The sequence below is a fragment of the Carlito syrichta genome, unplaced genomic scaffold (assembly GCF_000164805.1).
Source record: "Carlito syrichta isolate Samal-C Ts95f unplaced genomic scaffold, Tarsius_syrichta-2.0.1 Scaffold287961, whole genome shotgun sequence".
In the NCBI taxonomy this organism is placed as follows: Eukaryota; Metazoa; Chordata; class Mammalia; order Primates; family Tarsiidae; genus Carlito; species Carlito syrichta.
In genome coordinates, this window is record NW_007232057.1 from 122764 (window position 1) to 149983 (window position 27220).

General features: G+C 41.6%; 1 protein-coding gene and 1 pseudogene across 3 annotated transcripts in view; one reads left to right on the forward strand and one right to left on the reverse strand.

Moving 5' to 3' along the window:
- The window catches only part of ELMOD1 (ELMO domain containing 1), a 98846-nt gene that overhangs the window by 35140 nt on the left and 36486 nt on the right, over positions 1-27220 (forward strand). For 2 of the 3 annotated variants that reach the window (XM_008053215.2, XM_008053216.1), the window contains exon 2: positions 19517-19623. In XM_008053215.2, coding sequence (XP_008051406.1) covers positions 19517-19623 — 107 coding nt within the window. Of the gene's footprint in view, positions 1-19516; positions 19624-26940; positions 27036-27220 lie in introns of those variants that run through there. The other variant, XM_008053218.2, reaches the window with a different exon arrangement.
- Positions 4664-9692, reverse strand: LOC110595212 (annotated as a pseudogene).

Below are 27220 nucleotides of genomic sequence, written 5' to 3' on the forward strand. Positions count from 1 at the left end.
TTGTCTCTAAAATAAATCAAAAATTAGCTGGGCTTGGTAGCGTGTGCCTGTAGTTCTGGCTACTTGGAAGACTGAGGCGGAAGGATCATCAGAGCCCGGAAGGTCGACACTGGGGTAGCTGTGAGTGTGCCACCTCACTCCAGCCTGGGTGACAGAGTGAGAATCCAACTCAAAAAAGATAAAAGAAAGAAAGAAAGAAAGAAAGAAACAGTGAATTTGGATTCCAGGATTAAGCTTACCTAGAGCAAGGACTGAAACTAAGATTATATGATTATATTTTTAAAAGATAGATGTGAGATTCATTTAGGTTCTAAAATCAGTTGTCAAGGACATAGTGTGGAAGTCCTAATTTACTAAGAGTTTGGGTTTTAAAAACTAATTTTAAGCCGGGCTCGGTGGCTCAGCCTGTAATCCCAGTGCTTTGGGAGGCTGAGGTGAGTGGATTGCCTGAGCCCGTGGGTTCGAGACCCGCCTGGGCAACTTGGCGAGACCTCATCTCTACAATAAATCAAAAAATTAACCGGGTGTGGTAGTGCACACCTGTAGTTCCAGCTACTCGGAAGGCTGAGGCAGAAGGATTGCTGGAGCCCAGCAGGTCGAGGCTGTGGTGGCCACTGCACTCTAGTCTGGGCGACAGAGTGAGACTCCAACTCAAAAAAATTAAAAAATCAAAATAAAATAAAAATAAAAACTAATTTTAGTTCCCTTGAGCACTAGCTAATAGTACAGAAGAAACTAATGCTATATTTTGGTCAGATTCATAGATATACAGAGTCCAGATCAAATAAGGTCAGAAACAGAAGATATAACACACTACACTGAAAGTGATACATTCTGGATCACCTGTCAGGGAGATAGAATGCCTTTCCTGGGTGGGATATTGGCTCAGATAACCTTTAAAGCCCATCCTAAATCTGATCATGCAACTAAAATTGAACTTCCAGGTGCTTATACATGAATCTGTCAATGTCTAATTCAGTTCACGTATGTAAACCATTGTACATCATTTCCTTGATTTATAATGACTATATGACCTTATTCTTTTCCACTTAAGAATTATTCCCTAGGTAATTAATGAATCATAACTTAAAATAAGTGTATCTACTCTGTGACTAAATTTAAAAAGCTATTTCTAGGTATTCTTTAATTATCTAAAAAATCATATTTGAAATTTTTAGTTCAAAATGATGATTTGTATCCTTAGTGGTGATAAAGTAGGCTTGTGTCCAAGATCTAAAATAAAACTGCACAGCACCCCTAGTCATATTAGACAAAGTTAGAAGGTGAACCCAGGTTCACTCTGAATGTACTCTGTGTGTACTCTGTCAATTCTCTGCATTTGTATTTTGGCTTTTGAAGGTATTTGTTTATAGCATCGAGTGGACACTTGTCATTCCTTTTAAACAGTGTCATCTGAGTCCCTTTCCCACCCTGAGGTCTACGTTAGTCAAGGTTCTCCAGAGAAACAGAGCCAATAGGATATATACTGGGGGTACCAACAAAAACGTATATACACTTTAAGAGATGTTGTCTATGCATTACTTTTCAAAGTTGAATTGAATTACAGTAGCAATGTGTCGTATGATGTTCGCTCAGATGCTAGCATCACCATGCCACGGGCGGGTACATAATGAATATTACAATTTTAATACAGTCTTTTTCCTTTCTTAAAATGTGTATGCATTTTGTGGCACCGTGTGTGTGTGTGTGTATGTAGAGATTTATTACAAAGAACAGGCTCACTCTATGGAGGTTGAGAAGTCTCACAATCTGCCAGCTGCAAACTAGAGACCCAGGGAGACTGGTGGTGTAATTCCAGTCCAAGGGCAAGAAAAGACCAATGTCCCAGCTCAGCAGGCCGGAAGCAAAAAGCGGTGAATTCCTCCTTCCTCTGCTGTTTTGTCCTCATCAATGAATTGGACAATGCACACCCACACCGGGGAGGGCAAGCTACTTAAATGAGTCCACTGATTCAAATGCTTATCTCATCGAGAAACACCCTCAAAGGGGACCCGGACATAATGTTTAATCTGGGTATCCCTTGGCCCAGTCAAGTTGACGCATAAAATTCACCATCACCAAAGCTCTCTTACACTATGATGCAGAACCCATTACCCACTATAGGGGCTAAAGTGCCAGATGCAATCTTTCCTAGACATCCTTTCACCTGGGCCTGGGCCCATGACCCCCGACTCTACCCCAGTGGCAGATGCTTCAATCACCAATGCCCTTTCACCAGCACTGAAGGGCAGGGTGGCAGCTCCAGTCAATGCTTAGGGGTGGCAGTAGTGGTATCTTGACTGGACCAGTTCCATGTCATCATTTTAAGTGTTAGTTTGGGCCACATAGTCTCCAAACCCTGTTTTCTAGCCCACATGGAGAGTCTACGGTTTACCTCCAGAACAAAGTCCTTTTCTGCTTAAGTATACAGAGCTAATTTCTGTTTCTTATAATGCTACACCCTGTTGGGTTGAGGGTGCAAGTCCGTGTTTATGTAGGACTTACTGAGCACACAGTACTCTGAAACACACAAAAGGGACTGCTTAGTTGTTCTCTGTATTTATGGGGCAAGGCACTTTGCTTGGCGTTGGACAGAAGGAGAGGCATATAAAGCTGGTGTTTTCCAGCTAGTGCTACGGTGACAAGTAGGAGGGGGTGGGATACTGCTGGCAAACTTACGGTGGAAGAAGATAGAATTCCATGAATTTTTTTTTTTTTTTTTTTTTTTGAGTTGGACTCTCACTCTGTTGCCCAGACTGGAGTGCAGTGGCGGCTCCCGTCCACCGCAGCCTCGACTTGCTGGGCTCTGACGATCCTTCCGCCTCAGCCTTCCGAGTAGCCGGAATTACAGGCATGCGCTACCACGCCCGGCTGATTTTTTGATTTATTGTAGAGTTGAGGTCTCGCCAAGTTGCCCAGGTGGGTCTTGAACCTGCGGGCTCAGACAGTCCACTCACCTCAGCCTCCCAAAGCACGGGATTACAGGCTGAGCCACCGAGCCCGGCTTCCATGGATCTTAAAGTGTGGTGATTTAGTGTGGCGATGAAAGTGTAGGATAAGAAAGGATATTTTGGAGAAAATGAATATATGTCTCATCAATTCCAAGCAGCAATTTTTTCCTTCATTTTAACATTTATGAAATTAGGAAGCATTGTTAAAGAGTGTCATATTTTAATTGTCGTGCTTTTCTGCTCAACTCATCTACCATCTTTCACTGAATCTAAGGTGTCATTGATATACACTATTATATTTTATACAACAAAGAAAGTAAACTCAGTATTTTTTTTTAATGATTATGCCTAGCAGCATACTGGAGGCTCCAGACTAGAGGATTCAAAAAAGACCTAAGAGAACCTATGCCAGCCATGGAAATGATGTGGCTTAAATACCAAATTCCTTTTCATTTTTGTTTCTTAGTCTCCCCAAACTGCTAAAAAGTAATAGGCTTACCTCTACCTTCTGTTATGAACAAATTCAGGTGCAAAAATCATCATAGTCTTGTCTGACTGTAAAAAATGCCTAGCATATCTGCAGTAATCCTCAGTTTTATGGATGGCATTCTTTTTCTTTCTTTCTTTCTTTCTTCTTCTTCTTTTTTTTTTCCTTTTTGCATCAGGTTCTTACTCTGTTGCCCAGGCTGGAGTTCAGTAGCATGATCGCAGTTCACCACAGCCTCCAACTCCTGGTCTTAAACGATTCTTCTGTGTCAGCCTCCAAGTAGCTGGGACTACAGCAAGTACCACTACACCTGGCTAATTAAAGAAAAAATGTAGAAATGATGTCTTGCAATGTTGCTCCACAGGTCTCAAACTCCTGGCCTCAAGTTATCCTCTCACCTCTGCCTCCCAAAGTGCTGGGATTACAGACATGAGCCATTGTGCCTGGCCAAATGGCACCTATTTTTAAAGGATTACTTTTTATTTGGAAAATTTTATGTATCTCCAAAAATAGGCAGGATAATATGGATCACAATATTTAAAAATAATCAATTCATGACCAATAAATATTTAAAATAATCAATTCATGCAGTTTGATCTCTAACCCTATCCCAGCACTTTGGGAAGCTGAGGCGGGAAGATTGCTTAAGAGTTCAAGACCGGCCCGAGTAACATAGTGAGACTTGTCTCTATAAGAAAAAAAAAAGAGTCGGGCTCGGTGGCTCAGCCTGTAATCCCGCGCCTTTGGGAGGCTGAGGTGAGTGAATTGCCTGAGCCCACGGGTTCGAGACCCGCCCGGGCAACTTGGCGAGACCTCATCTCTACAATAAATAAAAAAAAACTAGCCGGGCGTGGTAGCGCGCGCCTGTACTTCCTTCCAGCTACTCGGAAGGCTGAGGCGGAAGGATCACCGGAGCCCAGCAGGTCGAGGCTGCGGTGGCTGGGAGCAGCCACTGCACTCCAGCCTGGGTGACAGAGTGAGATTCCAACTCAAAAAAAAAAAAAGGAAAAAAATTAGGTGGACTTGGTAGTGTATACCTGTAGTTCCAACTACTTGGAAGCTGAAGGGTCACCTGAACCCAGGAAGTTGAGGCTGCAGTGAGCCACAATTGTGCCACTGCACCCCAGCCTGGGCAACCGAGTGAAATACCGACACAAACAAAACAAAACCAACAACAATAAAAATAAATAAATTAGGTCTTAAGTGACTTTTATCTTTGGAGGTTTTAAAGAAAAGAAAACCAAATTAGGTTTACTTCAATGTTCACTGATTTCTTTTCATGAAATGTACATGATGCTAACAGGTCATATTGCAGCTCTGTAATAATATCTATCTTGGTATTTCATTCTGCAGCCTTCTTTTGAATATGTTCTCTAGTTGAGGATTACTGTAATGAATTGTCTTGCCCTTTTCAATGCAGTCTTCAGAGAAACCATATCTGTCCCTTTATTATTTTTGGTTTCAAATGAAGGATTCATGTTACTGCATCAAATGACTTAGACATTCTGTTAGCACATGAGCATACATCACATTAAACCATGTCAACATTTAATTCAAACTCTCCCACGTTCCTGTTAAATATTTCCCATACCTTTTCGTCTATGTCAAATCCAACACACACCTGCAATGTGTGGCCTGACTGGATACTGTTCTAGAAGTAGCTTGGGTTTTCCAAATCCATCCACTTACTGCTGGCGACTCTCTAGCTCCTTAAGCTTTAGTTTCTCTTCACTTTTTAAAAAAGTTGTGATTTAACTAAAGGTTTAAGAAATCAGTGAACATTGAAGTAAACCTAATTTGTGTTTCTTTTCTTTAAAACCTCCAAAGACAAAGTCACTTAAGACCTAATTTATTTATTTTTATTGTTGTTGGTTTTGTTTTGTTTGTGTTGGTATTTCACTCAGTTGCCCAGGCTGGGGTGCAATGGCACAATTACTGCTCACCGCAGCCTCAACTCAAAAGCCAACTGGTACCTTCACCTTGGCCAAACCTCTGCTCTGTGGCATTTTTTTTAAAAGTGTTTGTTCATATCAAAGGACCACGTACACATTGTTTAAAACATCTTAGGCCAGCTCAGTGACTCAGCCTGTAATCCCAGCACTTGGAAGGCTGAAGCTAGTGGATTTCCTGAGCTTGATGGTTCAAGACCAACCTGGGCAAGTTGGCAAGACCTCGTCTCTAAAAAAAAACAGGAAAAGAAAAAAAACCAAGACTTTAACTGGAAAAGCAGCAGTCCTCATGCCCTAATCCTTCGGTATTCCAGATTTCTGTTTCTTGGGAACATCCATTTTTAATTTTTAAACCGTTTCTTATGATGTGTTCCCTACTTCTAAATAACCGTTTATACTGCTATTTCTCAGTGTACAAAGACATCAGATCTTCTCCAGAAGGAAAGATTTAACTTTCATACCTAGCCCCTCTCCCTTATCCACATATATTTCTCCCTCTTCAATTCTCCCCATATCGCTATATTTGATTGAATAAATATTCAGTGTTTTTTTGACAGTTTTATTTGCAGCTTATTTTTTCCCCCAACACTACTACACTGGGGGATTTACAACTTATGATATTTGTTATTTGTACAACTTTTTGTTTTCTTAAGAATCAACAATTGAACTGCTTTTATTTTCTTATTTTCTATTATGCATATCGCACATTTATCTCCAAACCAACAGAACCTTGAATACAGAACCTCAATGCATTCATACATGTCAAATAATCAGGCCGTTCCAGTTTATTAAAGGAGGCATTTTTGTCAACCCTTCTTGTACTCTGAACTTGTTATGTTGTGTTAAGATACAGCATCATTCTAAGAAATCCTTTCACCTTCTATATGGCATTTTCTGATTCCTGGGTCCAAGGTCTTTGTCATTCCTCACCTTCATTTTGGTGGAATGCTTCTCTCAGAAGCTTCCAAAAAGGGCATGCTTGGAAAATACTTGGAAGACCTTGTATGTCTAAAATTGTCTTTTTTCTCCCCTCACACTTAATATTTTGGCTAAGTGTAGAAATCTAGATTAGAAAGAAATCTTTTCTCAGAGCTTTTCTTTTTGTTCCCATGTTCCTGTTGACAGATTGAACACTTCTGGTTCTTGGCTCTTTCGATGTGACCTGTTTGTTTTTGTTCTCTCTCTGGAAATTTTAGTGTTCTGAAATTTCATCATGATGTGCTTTGATGAGGGGCTTTTTTAATTCAAGAAACCAGATCCCCTGTGGGTCCTTTTGATTTGGAGACTCATGTTCTTCAGTTATTGGAGTATTTTCTGTATTATTTATTTGATAGTTTCTTCATCAACATTTTCACTTTTGTTTTCTCTCTTAAATATCTGTTATTTGGATGCTGAACCATTTTCTCACCAATCTCTCTCCCCCTTTTGTCAATTTCTTCTGACAAATTCCTTCAAATCTGGGAGATTTTTTCAACGTTGCATTTCATTTCTGACATTTTAATAAAATGTTCCTTTTTATTGATTCCTGTTCTTATTTCATGAGTATATTTTCCTTATATCTATGAAAATTAAATACAGTGTTTTGATTGTTTTCATTCTGTTTATTTCTTCCAAGTTTTCCTTCACCCCCCCACCCCCGTCTTTATTTGTTTTGGATCTCTGTAATTCATGTTAGAAACTTCCCTTAGTTGTCTGATAATCCTTGACTATCTGTTCATATTTATTGAGGCACTAAAATGCTCTCTATGCACAGACATAAAAGACAGGGCTAAGTACATCAACAATAATGATTGTGGCAGAAAACCAGAAGAACGTGGTATCACAGAAACCCAAAAAGGGCCTTTCAAGAAGCAGCTTCACATAAATTAGAGGCCAAAGAAGGTAGGACAGGAGAGTGGAGTCTAAACTGTACCCCGCTTTGCCTTCAACCAAGCATGTTCTCACTCAACTACCCTTTGTGTAGGTAAGAAGTGCTCATCGCTCCTGAGATGTTTATGATCAGGGCGGTCTTTGTGTCTGGGTGTCTATGTGAGAATGTGTATGGTGTGAATGTGTATCATGTGTATATACTGAAGGGATTGCGACGGGAAGGGGAACCAGGGCTCGGAGTCTGTGGTGTAAGGAGTTAGGAGCCTCTCAGTGAAGATAAGCAATGAGTTGCTCATATGCAAACGATCTCTAACATATTCTGGAATGACTCAACCTGGCTTAACCTGTATAAAAATGTTTGAGCCAGGGAACAAGAATCGTGCAGTTTGATTTACTGCAAGACAGTAGTACTCTTTGTCACCAACCAATGAATCCTCCTTCAGAAATATTACGCTGAAATTCGGAAATAGGTAGACTGTAGTCTTACTATATTTTATTGATTCTAAGTTGCTGTTTCCCCCACATCACTGAAACCAGGATGCATCATAGTGTAATTAGCAGCATTTTATTTTTCCTTAAGGGCATATGAAATATTCTATTTTACCATTGATGGCACTGAAAAAGCACCATTGGAAAGAATAAAATAGTATCAATTCATGTATAGCCATGGCTCTAAAGAATGTTAAAAACTACTTATGTGGTTTTTATCCTGTAGGAGTTTGTGCAGAAGCCCAATCTAAATAGTCTACTTCTCACAAGTGAATGCTTTTTACCTCAAGTTATGTGGTCAGGGTTAGCAGTGGCCTAACAAGTAGGGTCCCCTGCCTGCCTTCAAACCCCTAGAAATGCCCCAGCTTGCTCAGACTTTCCTGCCAGATGTTTCTAGAGAAAAGCTTTCACTATGTTCCGCTTACATAAAAGCAAAAATTTTGTCAAAGCATCCGGTTGTATTGTCAAAAATGTATCCATTTAATTTTCATGCAAGCATAAGTTTGCCATTCTTTTTATCATGGTTTTATTTAGAAATTTAATTTTTTTTTTTTTTTTGAGTTGGAGTCTCACTCTGTCGCCCAGACTGGAGTGCAGTGGCCGCTCCCGGCCACCGCAGCCTCGACCTGCTGGGCTCCGGCGATCCTTCCGCCTCAGCCTTCCAAGTAGCCGGAATTATAGGTCTGCGTTACCACGCCCGGCTGATTTTTTGATTTATTGTAGAGATGAGGTCTCGCTGCCCAGGCGGGTCTCGAACCCGCGGGCTCAGGCAATGCACTCACCTCAGCCTCCCAAAGGCGCAGGATTACAGGCTGAGCCACTGAGCCCAGCATAGAAATTTAATTTTAAAGCTGAAATATATCATGGAGAATATAGAAAATTCAGATTATTTTCGTTGAAAAACAGATCCATATTTATATTTTGAGATCTCCTTATTCTTTTGTGGCTGAGAGACACATCTCATCAATCCTGCTCCCCACCCCTTTGCTGCCACCATGAAAGTGGTGCCTAAGATGTGGGCATCCACAGTGAAAGCCCGGAAATCACCATGACTTTGAAGCAGATCATAAATATATTTGCAGGCAGCCCTGATTTCTGTGGCTGACATGGGCCTCCCTTGCCATAAATCACAAAAAAATAAACTCTGGATGAGTGTTTTATTCATGAAGAAGGGGGGAAACCCTCTTTGTTGTCATTTTAATGAATGTCAGCAGAGATTTTTCCTGAGCTAATCGCCAGACAAGGAGGAAAGGAAAGTTCTGGAATGTGGCCTCGGGGAACTCATTATGCATGAGCATCGTATCTCTAATATGATATGCCAGATAGCATGTGTGACATGCAAACACATAATTTGGAAGATTTTTTTATTTGTCTGATGGTAATTTTTCATATCGCTTGCTTTCGTCCCTCATGTGCATCCCTGCATAAAGTCAAAATTACATTTTGTGCATGCTTCAAACGCTCATGAATAGCCCTAGAAATTTTTTTCTTTTCTTCCCTCCCTTTCGTTGCCTATTCCCTCTCCTCTTTCTCTTTTCCTTCCATGTAGCAAGGTCTTACTGCTTTATATCCTTTGGAATCTGAGTCCCTCGTCGTCTCTCCAGGTCTTCCTTGCACAGACGCAGTGCCACTTAGGGTTTGACGAAATCAGAAGCAAGACGCAAACTTAGCCATTATCTAAATTGACTAATTCAGGCCTATCTTAATCTGATCTGAATCTGATGCTTGGCCCATCTGATTTAAGGAGATGGACCCTCTTGTGTTGTGTTGTGTGGAGGTCAGCTCAGCCTGATGCCCGTCCCTCACACGGCAGGTGACTTACCATCTTATCCACACGCCATCTGTGCCCTTGCCTGATGTTCTCTCGGAGACATACTTCCTGCTGGGAGGGCAGACTGGTTTTGGAGGACTTCTCTCATTTCTTGCAAACCATCCACAGACATGCATACGTGCAGAGCGTAATAAAGAATTAGTGGGAACCATAAGCTGAATGAACCACATCTCAGAACTACATTGGCTTCAGTTATCTGTTAGTGTTGGCCTTTTTTTCTTTTTTTTAATAGTTGCTTTTCTCCAGCCTGGGTAACTTGGCGAGACCTTGTCTCTACAATAAACAAAAAAATTAGCCAGGCGTGGTAACGTGCGCCTGTAGTTCCAGCTACTTGGAAGGTTGAGGCGGAAAGGTCACCTGAGCCCAGTAGGTGGAGGCTGCGGTGGCCGTGAGTGTGCCACTGCACTCCAGGCTGGGCGACAGAGTGAGACTCCAACTCAGAAAAAAAAAAAAAAAATAGTTGCCTTTCTAACCAAGAGAGGAAATTTCAAATGTCTCTCCACAAAATAATATCAAGTAAATAAGGTGACAGGTTAATTAGCTTGATCACTCTACTTGGTATACGTATACCAAAACATCACATGGTAATTTGTAAATGCAATTGCAACTATGATTTGTCAGTTTAAAGCAATGTAATTACAGAATAGTTACCTTTCTCCCCCCACTTTACCTTCTCTACTCAGACTTAGGCGTTACTAAAGAAGGAACAGAAAAAACCAACGCCTGTATCTGTTTCTGCTAGAGTCCCAGATTTCCACTTGACTGGCAGGTTGAGGGATATTGTTGTTAGGATTTCATCAGGATCCAGAATGGCCACGTGTACATACTGTTAGACTGTTCAGGAGGGAAACACATTTTTCACATATGTTGGAGAGAGTTGACTTTCTCAATGACTATTAAAAAAGATTATAAGGTGGCATAGTATAATAAAGATACCGGAAAATGGTATTGAAACAAACAGCCTTGGATCAACCTTATTTTTAGGAGAGAAAACTATAAAAATCATTATTTGTGGAACTTATGACTGAACATGTCATTGTTTTCTTTCTTGTCTCATCTGAAATAGCCCAAGCTGAGGAAATTAGTCAGTGGCAAAAGATTTAGATATTGCTGATCTTGAATTTATCATCTAGAGTCAACTTGTGTGTGTGTATGTGCTCCCTGGCCCTCACAACCTCATTGCTAAATGGAAAGGGGGTTTTTGTTTTGTTGTTGCTGTTCTGCCTTATTTTTTATTATGTTTTAAAAACAAAAACAGGTTGGGTGCTGTGCCTCAAGCCTGTAATCCCAGCACTTTGGGAGGACGAGACGGGAAGATTGTTTGAGTTTGAGTTTGAGACCAGCCTGGGCAACATAATGAGACTCCATCTCTTTTTGTTTAAATAATAAATTCTATTAAAAAAAAAAAAAAAGCAAACGCTGCTCAAACTTTCTGCTTTAAATCTAAAATCCAAGGGAGAAGAAATGGAATGTGTTTTCATTTTCTAATTATTACTAATTACAACAAATTGTATTTTGAGGGTGACCATTTTGATTGATTTTGTTTTTTTCTCCTACTGATGTTTTAGCATGAAAAGAAAACAATAACAACAAGAAGTAATTGGGGAAATCTAGTGGAGGATGGAACTTCTTTTGCTTTGCAATGAATTCAAGAAAAATTATTCAAGTTAGTATATATCTACTAGGCGATTTGGAATATTTTACCAGCACCTAGACATATTTTATGTATGGCAGAAAAAAGTAAACAGATATTTTCACTGGCAAAGAAAAAGGTGTGACACATTATGAAGACTAAAGTATTTATGGCCAGTCATGGGGATCATACCTGTAATCCCATCACTTTGGGAGCTTGAGGTGGAAGGATCGCCTGAACCCAGGAGACTGAGTCTTTGGTGAATGGTGATCGTGCCACTGCCCTCCAGCCGAGGTGACAGCCAGAGACCCTGACACAAAAAAGCAAGTAAAACTTATAGAATACTGTCTGGCACATAATAAGCACCTTGGAAACATCAACTGCTATTAGTGTCACCAAACCTGGAGCTAGGCCGGGCTCGGCGGCTCAGCCTGTAATCTCAGCACTTTGGGGGGCCGAGGTGAGTGGATGGCCTGAGCCCGCGGGTTCGAGACCCGCCCGGGCCACTTGGCGAGACCTCCTCGCTACGATAAATCAAAAATGAGCCGGGCGTGGTAGCACACGCCTGGAGTTCCAGCTACTGGAAGGCCGAGGCGGAAGGATCGCCGGAGCCCAGCAGGGCGCGGCGGCGGTGGCCGGCAGCGGCCGCTGCGCTCCAGTCTGGGTGACCGAGGGCGACTCCCGCGCAAAAAAACACACCTCACACTAAGGCTTAATTCTTTAAACTAAAACGTGTCTTTTAATGTGCTGTGTCCAACATTTTTTAACCTCGGATGATTGCGGTTTGGCAGATTATTAACAACGAAGCAGTATTTACTTTGCAGCTTGTCTTTTACCTCCGTGTCTTCATTGTGAGTCCACAAGCGTTTGAGTTGTTACAAGGGACACAGTCAGAATCCCGAGTTACATAGGAAGTCGCTTTTGTCACCTTGTGTGGGGATTAAGATTTTAAAGAAAAGAGCTCTTCCCCTGCTCGTTGAGCTTCTAAGTCATTCCCTGGGGGGCTCAATAGAGAGATCCACTTCTAAGACGTAGGGTGACCCCGTGGCACTTTACAAAGAGCCTCGGGGGGCTTCTTGCTCAAAGGAGGCAGGGCAAGTCCCTTGATGCCAGGAGAGAGGATGAGTTTTTCAGAAGCAGCAGACCACACTCACTGCTGCCGCCCTTTCCTCCCAGCTGGAAAAAGAAGAAAAGACGAGAGAGAGAGAGAGAAGCCCACAGCTCAGCACTGAAGTGCCAACCGGTCTGTGGGGGCGTTTGATCTGGCAAGCACAATCGTTTGATCCTTCTCTTTGAATGAGTTCAGGGCAGTGTCCCTGTACACACGGAGAGAAATGACTGCAGGGAGGGTGACAGGGTTAGGAAGCCCAGGATTATAATGATGTTCTTTCTTTGTTTGGGGTTTTTTTTCCAGTCGTTACAGATGTTTTTCTTGCAGTTGGGATATTCACAGATTTGTTGTTGTGATTATTATTCTATTTTATTTTATATTTTGAGTTGGGGGTCTCACTCTGTCACCAGGCTGGAGTGCAGCTCCTGGGCTCGGGTGTTCTTTCCGCCTCAGCCTTCCAGATTGCTGGGATTCCAGATGTATGCCACCATACCTGGCTTATCATTTGATTTTTTTCATGGAGACAGGGTTTCACTATGTTGCCTAGGCTGATCTTGAACTCCTGGGCTCAAGCAATCCCTTTGTTTCAGCCTCCCAAAGTGCTAGGATTAGTACACTCGGCTAATTGCTTTATTGCTGCTGTTATTGAATAATGCTGTTCACAACGTGCATTTGTCTAAAAGGGTACAAAGTTCATGTCAACAGATGTATACACAGAGGGTGCCAAAAATATATGTGCACATTTTAAGAAAGGAAAAAAACTGTATTAAAATTGTAAGATGAATACAAGTCACATTTGACTTCTGCAATTACAAGAGGTGCTCTGAGTGGTTACCATAAGGGTCCAGGCACTTCTGAAAAATACTTCAAAAAGTAATACTTAGATAACAACTCTTACAATATGTATATGTATATTTTGGCACCCCTGGTATATAATACACAGAGAGAGCACTCGGTGTGCCAGGCATTGGATCAGCCCATGGGTATCCTAGAGGGACATGTAGTTTAGAGGAGAAAACATGCAAAAGATCATTTCAGAACAATATTAGCTATTTAATAAGCCGCAGGTAATTCTGATGTCCACCCCAGATGGAAAATCCCAGTAGGGAGAAAGTCATTGGGAAGAGGGCACGCACGTTCACCTCGATTCCTGTGAAACAGATGCCATTGAAGTCAATGTCAGAGCACAAAGGGTGGATTTTTCTATATGTAACTAATACCTCGGTAAATCTGAATGAAACGAACAAAAAGTTAACATTTGTATGCTTCATTTGTGAAACAGATATAAACCAGGCAAGTAACTTACGTTTAGCCAAGTTAAAGTTAGCCAGCACGTGTGTAAAAAAACTCTGAAGACGTCTCTCGCGGTCACCTTTTTGTCAGAGAGCTGCGTGCGTCAAGGAATGAATTCACATTCTTCCTATCCTTGGGCCCTCCCCAGCCTCTTGAGAAACTCCGACTTGGCTACAGAGGAGACCTTGTCGTTCAAATCAGTACTGCTCGTGAAAAAACAACTCGAAGGGCAGTTCTTATCAGTAGTGACTCAGAGCATCATGTGTTGCACACCAATTATGATTTGTTACAACACAGATTATCTAATTAACAATAAATAGGATATTAACAAGCGTGCTTCCTTTAAAACAAAACTGGACTTTAAAAATACAGTAAGCAGTAGGTTTTTGTTTCTCTATATAAAACATTTAGCATAATTGTTTAACGAGTACCTGGTGAACAATGCGTTACAGAGCATGTACACGGGCTTGCTTCCACCACCCAAAGTCATGCTTGGTGTTTTCTCTTTGGGGGACAGATAATTAGATCTAATTGTTATCTTTGTTTCTTGTTTGGGGGACAGATAATTAGAACTAAAGGTTATTTTCCTTGCCTTTACTTTTCCCATCCAATTAGTATGTCTAGTGGATTCTACCTTCTCAATGTCTTTTTCCCCGTTCACTTCTCTTCCTCACCACTGTCGTTGTCCAGTCCAGGTCACATCAGCTTGCCAGAGTTATCTTAACTGTCTCTTAAGTATTATTCACTTAACAAAACAATCTTTCACCTTAAAGGAGAATAGTAAAAGAATGAGAAAAATAATAATACTAGTAATGAATACTACTCAATGAATGGATCATCTGTGCTGAGCCCCTTACGTGCTTTGGTTTATTTAATCCTTAGAGCTACCCTACAAGGTCATTACAGTTATGCTTCCTTTTTAACTCTAGAGAGGTTAAGCAACTTGTCTAAGGCTACAACTTGGTTGGGAGTAGATCCCGGGTATGACATCCATCTCCAAAGCTTGTGCTCTTAACGACCGTCCACACTCGCTACTATATTTGCCAGATTTTCCCTTGAACAGTAAGGCTCCCTCAAGGTGGAAACTCTGTATGGCATTACTCAGTACAGTGCTGGGCATATCAGCATTCAAGAGGTTTTTTCAGTGGATAAACTCAACAGCCACTATGTAAAGAGCAGGAAGATAAAATATTATATCATTTCACTTATCTCACCTGATTGTGAATGAAATTTTTTAAGTAAAGTAATTTTTTTTTTTTTGAGTCAGAGTCTCACTCTGTCGCCCAGGCTGGAGTGTAGTACATGCTCACGGCCACCCCAGTGTCGACCCACTGGGCCCCGGCGATCCTTCCACCTCAGCCTTCCAAGTAGCCGGAACTATAGGCGTGCATTACCAGGCCTGGCTAATTTTTTTTGATTTATTGTAGAGATGAGGTCTCGCCAAGTGCCCGGGCTGGTCTCAAACCCACGGACTCAGGCAATCCCCTTGCCTTGGCCTCCCAAAGTACTAGGGTTATAGGCTGAGCCACCGAGCCCAGCCAGGTAAAGCAACTAAAAAAAATTTTTTTTTAGAATTGTAGGGTACATGTGAGGATTTGCTATATAAGTCAACTGAGTGCAGGTAAAGTTTGGGCTTCTAGCAGTCCCACTTTCCCCCGGTAGACCTGGTACCCAGCATGTTGCTGTTCGCTTTTTATTCCTCCTGTCTCCCTCCCTTCTTAGCACAGTCCAGCACCCGTTGTTCCCACCTTTGTGCTCATGTGACCTGTGATCAGGGCCCACTTACAAGTGAGAACGTACGGTACTCCTAGGCAAACCAATTTTCTAGCTAACTGAAATTAAACTACTGAAGGGTAAAGTCTTTTTAAAAATTCTGATAAAAACTTTCTAAAACGTAATCCATTCTTTACCTCCTTGGTAGTATGAAAATTCTAATTTAATCTTATCCTAGTGACAAAGAACTATTGTTATGAACAAGTGTTGTATAGGCTACTTCCTTAGTAATTCCTTCTGAACTATGGTTTTAGCTACTGTCTACATGCTGAGGAAGCCCAAATCTTTGTCTCCAACCTGGATTGTTTTCCTGATCTTCAAATTCATGAATCTTCACTTTACCACTGGTCCTGAAAACTTGAACATTCCAAAGACCCAGATCCCCAGATATGCTTCTCAAAGTTTCATATCTTAGTGAATAACTCTACTGTCTACCCAGCGACCAGCCATAAACTTGGGCACAATGTGTGACTCCTCCTTTAATGAACCAAGGCACTGTTGTTTCCCTTTTCTCAATATCTCTCAACCTGTCCTTTGCCTTATCCTGCCATTATTATCTTTGCTTGGGTACTTATAACAAGCTCACGCAAGGTATCCTACACTTATAATTTTACCACAGTGCAATATATTCTTCATACTACAGATTTTTTGGAGTCAGAGTCTCACTCCGTCGCCCACGCTGGAGTGCAGTGTCACACTCACGGCCACCCCACCATTGACCCACTGGGACCCGGCGATCCTTCCACCTCAGTCTTCCAAGTAGCCAGAACTACAGGCACGCACTACCATGCCCAGCTTATTTTTTTATTTATTATAGAGACGAAGTCTCACCAGGTTGCCTGGGCTGGCCTCGAATCCCTGGGCTCAGGCAGTCCTCTCGCCTCAGCCTCCCAAAGTGCTAGGATTACAGGCTTCAACCACCATGCCTGGACCAGAGTATATTTTTTAAACCAAGGTTCTAATCATGCCACATCTCAGCTTGAAAACTTTTAACAGTTTCTTATTGCTCCTGGGCTAAGGTTCAGACTTCTTTAATACTGCTTACAACCCTTCCATGATCTGACCCTTGCTTGCATTTCCATATCTTGCCATCCCTGCTTTTACCCGCCCCTCTCACGGAGCACCATGTTAAGTCATACTGAGCATTTTCTTGTGCATCCTTTCGCTTCTAGAGCTTTGCTTGTGTTCTCTGGACACCTAGGATAGGCGTCTTTCCTACCCACTGTCACAGAACTCACTCCCCCTCATAACACTGTGTTTAAGGACTTGTTTGCTTCTCTGTACCATCTTCTTGCCTCCCTCAAGACTACAGGGTAGAGTCTCTTGTTCACCCTGTTTCCTTAGTGTCTAGCTCTGTGTTTAAAGCATAGCAGACAGCCGGGCTCGGTGGCTCAGCCTGCAATCCCACGTCTTTGGGAGGCTGAAGTGAATGGATTGCCTGATCCCATGGGTTTGAGACCCGCCGGAACAACTTAGTGAGACCTCATCTCTACAATAAATCAAAAATTAGCCGGGCATGGTAGCACACGCCTGTAGTTCCAACTACTCAGAAGGCTGAGGCGGAAGGATCGCCAGAGCCCAGCAGGTCGAGGCTGCGGTGGACGGGAGCGGCCACTGCACTCCAGTCCGGGCGACAGAGTGAGACTCCAACTCAGAAAAATAAAATAAAATAAAATAAAGCATAGCAGGCATTCATATATTTTAACAAACGTTTAATTGTAGGCAGTTTTAACTTACAGAGTAGTTATAAAGGGTTCCCTTATACCAGCACCCAGTTTCCCTTATTGTTAACTTCTTACATTAATACATTTGTCACAACTAACGGACCAATATAGATACTTTATTAACTAAAATCCCTGCTTTTTCCTAATGTCCTTTTTCTCTTCCAAGATCCCATCTGGGATACCACACACCATTTAATACTGATACCTCCTTAGGCATACACCTCTTGGCCATGACTGTCTCGGACTCGCTTTGTTTCATAGAGATGTGAGGATTACTAGGTAGGTAGTTTGTCGAAAGCCCTGCAGGTGGAGTTTCTCTGGTGTTTTTCTCATGATTAGACTGAAATTAAGGGTTTAGGGGAGGAAGACCACAGAAGAAGAGTGCCATTTTCACCATATCCTATTGAGGTTGCGTGCTGTCAGCATGACTTAACACTGGTGATAGCCTTGTTCACCCGGCTGAGGTAGGGTTTGTCAGGTTTCTCTACCATAATCACCCTTTTCTTTTTTGAGTTGGAGTCTCACCCTGTCGCCCAAACTGGAGTGCAGTGGCATGATCACGAACCACTGCAGCGTTGACCTCCTGGGCTCAGGCGATCCTTCTGCCTCAACCTTCCAAGTAGCTAGGACGACAGGTGCACACCGCCGTGTCCAGCTACTTTTTTAAATTTTATTTTTTGTACAGACGAGGTCTAGTGATGTTGCCCACGACTGGCCTTGAACTCCTGGGCTCAAGCAATGCTCCTGTGTTGGCCTCCCAACGTGCTGGGAAGACAGGTGTGGTTACATTCTTCACTATGTAAAGAACAGGAAGCTTAAGTTTTACATTATTTCACTTATCTCACATTATTGTGAAATGAAATTTTCTAGGTAAAGCAATTTTTAAAAAAAAATTTAAAGTTATAGTGTACATGTAAGGATTTACTACATAAGCGAATTGCGTGCAGGTAAAGATTGGGGACCTCCGCCTCCCAAACTGCAGGGATTACAGGTGTGAGCCACCATGCCTAGCCTCAAATATGTTTTACGAAATAAAAGACATAAAGTTGAAGACCTTTTTTCTCCTCCCCTATCTTAACCTCCTCCCACTTTTCCCAGAAGCAACCATAATGTTAAATTGGCTTACAGACTTTTTTTTTCAAACATGCGTGGAATATCTAAGAAACAAATATATATTTAAAAAAGGAATGGCTTTGGTCCAGGCTAAATGTGGGTTCCCACATTCGGGGCTCTTCTGCTTGGTAGCTGTGCCTCCGCCATCAGCCAGTGTCTGTACGTTCATTTCGTCACATTGCTGTTGCAGCTGGTGCTCCGCTGGTCTCCTTCCTCGTGACATGACTTCTCTCTGTTGTTGCTTCCACAGCAGCCGAACTCTCCTTTCTAGCCTGTTTCATTTCATCTCCTCTCAACCTCCTGCTTGTAGGTTGCTCCTGGTATCCTCTTTATCAAAAGAAAGAAGACCAATGGCCTAATGTAGATAGACTCTGTGAAAGAAAATTGTAAAATGAAAAGGGCTATGCAAATATAAAGTCTTACTGCCATGTACTCAGTGAAAAAAAAAGAGGCCAGGCGCGGTGGCTCACACCTGTAAGTCCAGCACTTTGAGAGGCTGAGGTGAGAGAGTTTGCCTGAGCCCACAGGTTCGAGACCAGCCTGGGCAACTTGGTGGGACCTCATCTCTACAATAAATCAAAAAATTATTAGCCAGGTGTGGTGGCTTGTGATTCTGGTCCCAGCTACTTGGAAGGCTGAGGCAGAAGGATGGCCTGAGCTCAGCAGGTCGAGGCTGCAGGGGCAGTGAGCGTGCCACTGCACTCCAGCCTGGGCGACAGAGTGAGACTCTGACTTAAAAAAAAAAAAAAAAGACAGACAGAGAGAGAGAGAGAGAAATACTTTGTAAAGAAAAAGATGGGGCCAGGACCATCATCCATTTGTTTGGGATACTTGACTCTTTCACAGATATTTTTGAGCTTAATGATGTTATCAGTGGCTTCCAAGTGTTTTTCAGTTGTACTGCAGGAGGGCTGAGGCTACCAGATTTAAGACCACCAGATATTTGGAGATTCGGGTAGTTAATTTTGTCATTCTTCATTTTATTTTTCTTACACTGTACCTCAAGATACAAGAGCAATGTCCCAAATAGAAAAAAACTTCCTATTGAAGAGTTTGCTCATGAAACTGATCATTTCTCCAGCAGGTGACTTACAATGAAAGAGTAATTGTGCAATTATAAAGTGAAAGCCTGTAGCTGTAACCTCCATCCACTGAACTGGGTTGCTACGTGGGCAGTTCCGTTGATAATGTTCTGGGTGCATAGCATGCCGTCTGCTCACCTCAGTCAGCAGAAATTTTTGGCTTGGGTTTCCAGCCCCCTTATTCGTAAATATATCTCATTTCTTCCCACAGTCTGCACTTGTTTGGCAAAGGCAAATTTTGAAGCGATTCCTTGAGGGCGCTGCGAGTGTAGACAGGATCTGGAGAGTCCACACCGGCACCATGAAGCACTTCCTGCGGTAAGTGTTCGTGGTTCGTTGGCTGAGCCTTCTACAGGGAAGAAATGACCTTGCTGATTAGGGTGATGTTACTGTTACCCATGTGTGATCCTATGATCAGGTCTCAGAATTCCATAAAATCACATTGCATTTTGGCTAAGAAGGGTTTGGTCACGAGGTTCCTCTGCTAACTCTATGCATGTCGATGCTAGGAGAGATGATCAGAGAGCACGGATACAAACGCATGAGTGTCTTGGACAACCTTGATGCCATATGCCTCCGCAGAATGGTATGCTGCTGGCCTGAAAGCGGAAGTGTAAGGCATTAGCGAAGTCAACGAATCCATTAAAACAATTTGTGTGAAATCGTTTATCTGAAATAAATCATTTTCAGTATCCATTAATTAAGATTTTAGTTGGCTGGCCAATCCATACAGGCATTTTTTTTTTTTTAATTTTTGGTCAAAGTATATGGTCTAAGCTTCTGCTCTTCCTGTCTCAGCGATGTCTCTGAAATCTTTAATAATTGTCGGTTCCCTAGAGATCATGCTGTACAGAGTATGTTGTCTATTGGTGTGCTTGGGTGATCTTGTTTTGTCTTGAAAGCTGTTTGGCAGGACTTCTAGTTATAATGATGCTCAAGAGTATTGATTTGCATTTACTCTTCTAGTAATGAAATTCCCAGAGAAATTTTATATGATATTAAAATACGACAAAATAAAGTTAGTCTGAATGTTAAAAATCATACCACCAGAAAATTGAGTTTCTCTTCCTCGAGATAGTGACCTTCCTCTATCACACATTCATATCCTTTCCTTGACTTGTTTTCTCTAAGCAAAGTAACGGGCTTTCTTTTTTTAGAAAGTGATTTATTTTCAGAGGCTGTAATTTAAGATATTTTCCCCCCACTGGTTGTGGTTCCATTGTTGTTTCTGGAGACCCTAGATCTTTTTGTGTGGGATTCACTGTGCTTTGGTAAGGCTACTGGTGTTTATGGGATCTTAGAATTGTGAAGACCTCTCAGGAGGTTACTGTTAACCCATTTCTAGACATCAGCCTTTGTATTATTGTGCAGAATAACCCCCAGCCTGTTACTCTCAGCTGTTTAAAAAGATAGTATTTGAAAAATCACTAGGACATTTGCCAGCCATGTCTTTGACCTGATATGTTCTTGGTTGTCATGGCAATTAACTGATCTGTTTATACATTCATGAAAAACTGGTACTTAGGAATGCCTCCTAAATGTAAAAGTGGTGTGTTTTTGCTATAGAATCATGTTAACAGAAAACTTTAGTGTTAGATGAGGCTTAGAAAAGTCGGGAGCTCCCTTTGTAAAAGGGGTGATGGTGGTGGTGTGGTTTGTGCCAAGGCTTGCAGTACTAAATTTCACTCCAATGACTCATCTGTTTAAGAAAAGCGTAAGCAGCCTCAAAATCAGCCATTTTAGGAGGAATAATATCCTTTGCTACTGTTCATTTTATTGTTAAATTGACTAGGTGCAACACTATTTTTAGTAGAGATTACATTTTAAAACTAATGTATATGTGATGATTTAGAACAGGTACTGTGAAAATCTTCCACTGTAATTTTTAACAAACTGGCACCAAGGATAATGGAACCAACATATCCCAATCAGTTATGTATTCTGATACCATTTAAAAAAAAAATTTTTTTTTAGTTGGAGTCTCATTCTGTCACCCAGGCTAGAGTGCAGTGGCACACTCACTGCCACCGTAGCCTCGACTTGCTGGCCTTAGGCGATCCTTCCTCCTCAGCTTTCCAAGTAGCTGGAACTACAGATGCACACCACCACATCCAGCTAGTTTTTGTGATTTATTGTAACGACAAAGTCTCACCAAATTGCCCAAGCTGGTCTCGAACCCCCGGGCTCAGGCAATGCTCTTGCCTCGGCCTCCCAAATTGCTGGGATTTCAAGTTGAGCCACCATGCCTGACCACATTTTTTAAAATTTTTAGGGGGGGGGCACATAACGCTAATAAGGGTACCTGACCTCAAACCAGGCGAAGGGGGGACCAAAGGGAAGGGAGGTCCAAACTTTACCGGTATAATGACCACTTGCATACCTAATCCTGAATTTTACCCCACGTCTTAAAAACAAAATAAGATATATTTAACTTGGCACATGTATTTTATAAATATATTTCGCATCGATTATATAAAATTGGAGCTAGGCTAACAATACATATCAAGAAAGAAACTCGAGAATTTTCACTGACAATTGCTTTGGAAATAATAAAAGGAATCTTGATCATTGCCCTCCTTAGTTGATTCTTGCTTTTGGCTTTAGCTTTTCATGTTTCTTTGTTAAGTTGTAATACATGTGCATTCATTATATGTGAATAATTATGGAATTTGGAAAAATAAGAGGTTAAGAATAATCCTGTATCACATACTGCACCACGTTTAGATTGAATTTTAGTCCCTGTAGTTCATTCCCACAAATGTTGGGCAGTTTTGGCAATCTTTTCATTTGAACCAAAGAGAAGGTTAGGTAAACATAACCTGAATAGACCAGGTGTTAATTGCCGAGTTCAGCAAATGTATTATGAAGAATGAAGAGCTGACTCTCACTGAGAATTCAGCATTACTTAAGAGCCCACAAAGTGATTAATCTGTCAATTTCTGAGATGCTCTAGAATGAAATGCTCCATGCAGAGCCTCAGAATAAATGAGATTAATCTTAAAGAAACTAGGGTGTGAGAAAGAATGGATGTGGATCCACATTTTAAAGATACATATTTACCTAGTTGCTGTCGTCAGATATATTAATGGTGTAGCTACCCAGCAAATAAAGGAATGGAGGAAATAGTCTATGTGTGTTAAAAATGACATAGGATATAAGAAATAAAGGCTATAGAATTAGTACGCCAAGCAAAAGAGTGTATTTTAAATGGAGAATAGATATGGAGTATTGGATACGTGCCTCATAGTCATCCAATCTGACTTTAGCCGTGATCTGCATGCAAAGAAAACTCAGGACACAATGGGTAAGAAAATATGCCTACGTGTAATCAGAAAAAGAAGGGGTACGCTTTGAGCCCCAAACAGAACTAAAGCTTAAGGTTGAGTTTTTAGTATCTATTTTCATTCGATTGATGTATATAATAGAGAAGGCCTAAGGTTTGTGCTGAAGAATTTTTCCCTTGCTGGGGAAGGGAAAAAATTGTTATTGAGGTTATATTTTTTAAAGTCACCAGAACATGAATAATTTTGGAAATTTCTAATCAGGGGGATATTTAAAGTCATCTCATATAAACCATGGCTTTCCACTGTCCCTGCTCCAGAACCTCCTTTTCTTGGCCATGGACCTCACTCCATATTTTCCTTCCTCAGGCAGAAAAGATGTAGGAAAAATGTCTGCTAGGCTCAGCCCTCTGTGGGAGAAACTTAGCCGTACAGCAGACACGTCCCTATGTCGTAGCTTTGAAGCAATTGGAGGACAAAAGTATTTTACTCTTATATTTAGATAAATAAAGGCTTGCAATTAGAAAAATAACTGTGAATTGGGTTTTTAAGCCCTTTCGCACTTGATTGCCATCTTGATCCACTGACTACAGTAATCACTTCCTGCTAATAATGCTCGTATTTATGCCACTTTTAATTACTCTTTGTAGCAATTATAATAAATTAGGACTTAATATCCCATTTTACAGAGGAGACTTAGCAAAGTAAATAAATGACCCAAAGGCACACAGATATTTGACTGCAGGCCTGTCTGACTTTCAAGGCTGTTTCTCATGTCTACCTAACGTTTCCTCCTTACTGTGTGCCCTCTGCAAGGCATTGTGGGTAATAAAACAATGAAAGGGAGATGGTCTGAGCTCCAAAGTAGCACACTGCCTGGGAAGAAGATACAAGGTATGCATACAGAACTAAGATATAGAAAGGAAGTGATCAGTGACAGGTGACAGGCATTTTGTGAAGGGATATTCAGGAACGGCTTCATTGAGGTGATGTTGAGAGGTAGGGAGGACTAGGATTTTAATATTTTAAAATAAGATAGAAGGTGGGGAAAGCGGAGGATGCTGTGAACAAAATAAAGGAAGTATGACAGTGCCACAAGCACTCATGGTCCAAGTTTGTTTAATGTAGACCCTGTTGGGGGTGAGTGGAAGATTAGTGGCAAAGATCAAGTTGGGGATGGGAGTGATTCCCGGTCACCTTTGGAAACACAAAGTAAAACAGCCCTGAAGCATCCTAACATGTTCACACCAACTTAAAATGGACCTCCAAGAGAAGAGTCAGACCAGAACTCTTTTCCCCTTCCTACACATCTAGCCTTCTCTTAGACCCAGAAATCTAGTCCTGTCCCTTCACCTTGCAAATAAGAAGGCAGAGACCCACAGAAGCAAAATGGCCTGACTGAAGTCCCCCAGTTCATCGTGGCAAATTGGGACTAGGCTTAAAGTCTGACTTAAGACTGTTTAGCAAGATTTTCCATTCGGCACCATCTACTTTGCATGACTTTTGAAGGGCAGAAGATACAGGTACAGGTAGTTGTCCCAAATTTGGTTAGCATTGCTTGAGCCTCAATGGCTGAGCCTATGAGAGGTAGAAGCTAAACCCTGGAAAGGCAAAGGGTTACAGCCTGTGCATCCAAATGCCTTTTTCACTGTAGACTGGTATTTTTTAGCCGTGGTTTTCTCTTTTGTAGGGTACAGACACGTATGTATGTATGTATGTATGTATGTATGTATGTATGTATATGTATATATATGTTTGTTTGTAAGGGGAAGCAGAAAGCATATTATACTTTGACATTTTAAAAGTATTTAAACATAATCTTTAACATAAACTTGTATTGGTAAGTAGAAATATTTTTAAGACAATCAAAATTAAATAAATACATAAATAAAGGAATGTCACCAAAGGGTATCATTAATACGCTACCATTATGTGTGTATGTATTTACAAGAGGAAATCCAAAAAACCCAGAATTATTTTTTGGAGGGCTGGCCCCTTGTAGTACAGATTTCCCTGCTAGGTCAGCGTTCCAGAAACCCATTGGCATCAGTGTACCAGCTAGCGTTGTTGTGAGAGGCCACATTCAGCTTCAGTGAATTTTTTTTGGAGTTTTTCCCAACACATTTGCCCATTTCATGATGGGTGATTTACGAGCACACCTGCCCACGCTGTGCTGAGTGTTCAGCAGTTTTTGATCAAAAACGGTGTGACTCCCATGCCCCACCCTCCCTATTCACCCCATCTCACCCTGAATGACTTTGTTTGTTTCTTCAGATGAAAAAAGTCCTCAGAGGGAAACATTTTGCCGATGTGGAAGAGGTAAAAAAAAGAAAAAAACAAACAAACAGCAGAAGCACTTAAAAGGCATCAAAATTGATGAGTCCAAAAACTGTTTTGAGCCATGGAAAAAGCATCTCCATAGGTGCATTGCATCAAAGGGAGAGGATATTGAAGGTGATTGAAATTTAAACATGGAAGAATAAATACACAGTGTTCTATAAATAAAGTCTGGGTTTGTTTTGGTCCCCCCGTATAATCCACACAAATACACATACATCTGTACACACATATATTTTAAATTATTTTGTCCCCTGCCTTAAAACAAATAAAAACTCTTCCAACGCTCTCATTAAAATCTGTTGACCTGAATCTTTTCGAGGAAGCCTCCCATAGGTGACCGCTCCAGACCTGCCTGTTGCCATCCAGCTGCTGTCCAAGATCCCTTGGGAGCGGGTCCACCTCCATGCTAGCCCTCCTGCCCTTGGCTTTCCTTCAGCTTTTCAGGGCCAACTCCCTGCCACTTCACTGCCTGTTAATCTCTTCCTGCAGAGCCTAAGCAAGATCAGTGAAAACCACAAGCACTCAATAAATGCTACCTTGCGTTTCATTCATTTTTTGTTCTGAAGTAAGAGGATGCTGACTTTCCAGGCTGTTCCTGCTAGCCCTGTGGGATAACCAAGGGTTGGCTTTTCTGTCCCATCTCAGAGGTAGACACTTTCTTTCCTTTGCCTCTCTAATACCCTGGGCTTTTGTCTTCTTAGAGAATTATCACACGGTCTTTCCACTTTTTGTTTTTATTATGGTTTTCCTTACTAGACCGTGAGTTTTTTGTAGACAGGGATGTAATGTAGATGGCGGTACAATGAGGCTCTTGACTCGTGTTTACTGTTTCTACTGCTACAGTCCCCACATTTTTTCTTTCCATGTTACACAGTCAGTCTCGTTTTCTGTTTGTTTGGTTTCATGAAGGAAGAAGGCAACTGCCCTTCAGTTATCATTTTTCATTTTTCCCTCAATTCATTGCAAATCTCTTTCCTTCAACTACTCTATGGTTGAACTCAACAGCAATTAATTTATTTGGCCGGGCTCAGTGGCTCAGCCTAAATCCCGCGCTTTGGGAGACTGAGGTGAGTGGATTGCCTGAGCCCACGGGTTCGAGACGCGCCTGGGCAACTTGGCAAGACCTCATCTCTACAATAAATCAAAAATTAGCGGGGCGTGGTAGTGCACGCCTATAGCTCCAGCTACTCGGAAGGCTGAGGCGGAAGGATCGCCGGAGCCCAGCAGGTCAAGGCTGCGGTGACCGGGAGTGGCCACTGCACTCCAGTCTGGGCGACAGAGTGAGACTCCAACTCAAAAAATAAATAAATAAATATTTTTATTAAAAAGTCAAATGTATGTACTTAAGCATAAGTTCTTAATTGAATAATGATATCTTTTAAAAATTAAAATAAACTTATGCCTATTTTTCTTTGAAAGGAAAAGGATCCACCATTAATTATTTCAATTTTCTGCAAATCACCCATTGCTCTGTAAAACCTCAGATAAAATTCACAGGGAATGTGCAGACAATGCCCTTTGCTGTAGCAACAGAATCTGGAATGACATGGATCCCCACCGATCCCCTTAGTTTTTACTTTCAGAAGGCAGTGTGATCCCTTCAGAATTAGAATGACGGAGAAGACCAAGGGACCCTATACTTCCTGGGCACAGAGTCTTGGGGCCTCTCTCCTGCTCTGTGAAAAGGGAAATACTTTTGTTTTTCTGGAGACTCACAGGTGGCTGAAGACTCATTATCAAGATGGTTCCATTTACTAGCCCAAATAAGTGAATCCCCACCTGATTAGCAGAACCCCTAATTAGGAATATCAGTGGAGCAACAAAATGAAATGCTGGAAACATCAAGCAGATTGCTCTTATGGCCATTTGGATGAAGAGTATTCCATTTGGGAGACTGTGGTTTGAACCAAGAACTGTGGTTATTTTTTGTATGTATCTTTTCTCACCAATAGTGTACTTCTTATTTATTACAGGACTTCTTCAAGCAAGAATTAATTTTCATTAGCACATTCCTTGAAAGTGTTCAAAATAAGCCACTTGTCTCTTATCGTTCAAAAAGAAGACGTCAGAGTCACAAATTTAAGTTGATGGAGTAGTGTTGAACTACAGGTACCCACACCCCCACACCCCCGCAGGCAAGGGGCTACATGGTTCCAGGGGCATCTTCTGTTTCAGAGACCCCATCCCTGCTGAATGGACTCCTCTAACAAAGCTCCTCAGGACAGGAGGCTGCATTTATTCTGTAGCAGAGATATGATCCACCTTGAATAATTTACATAGGTGGCTATTCTGGT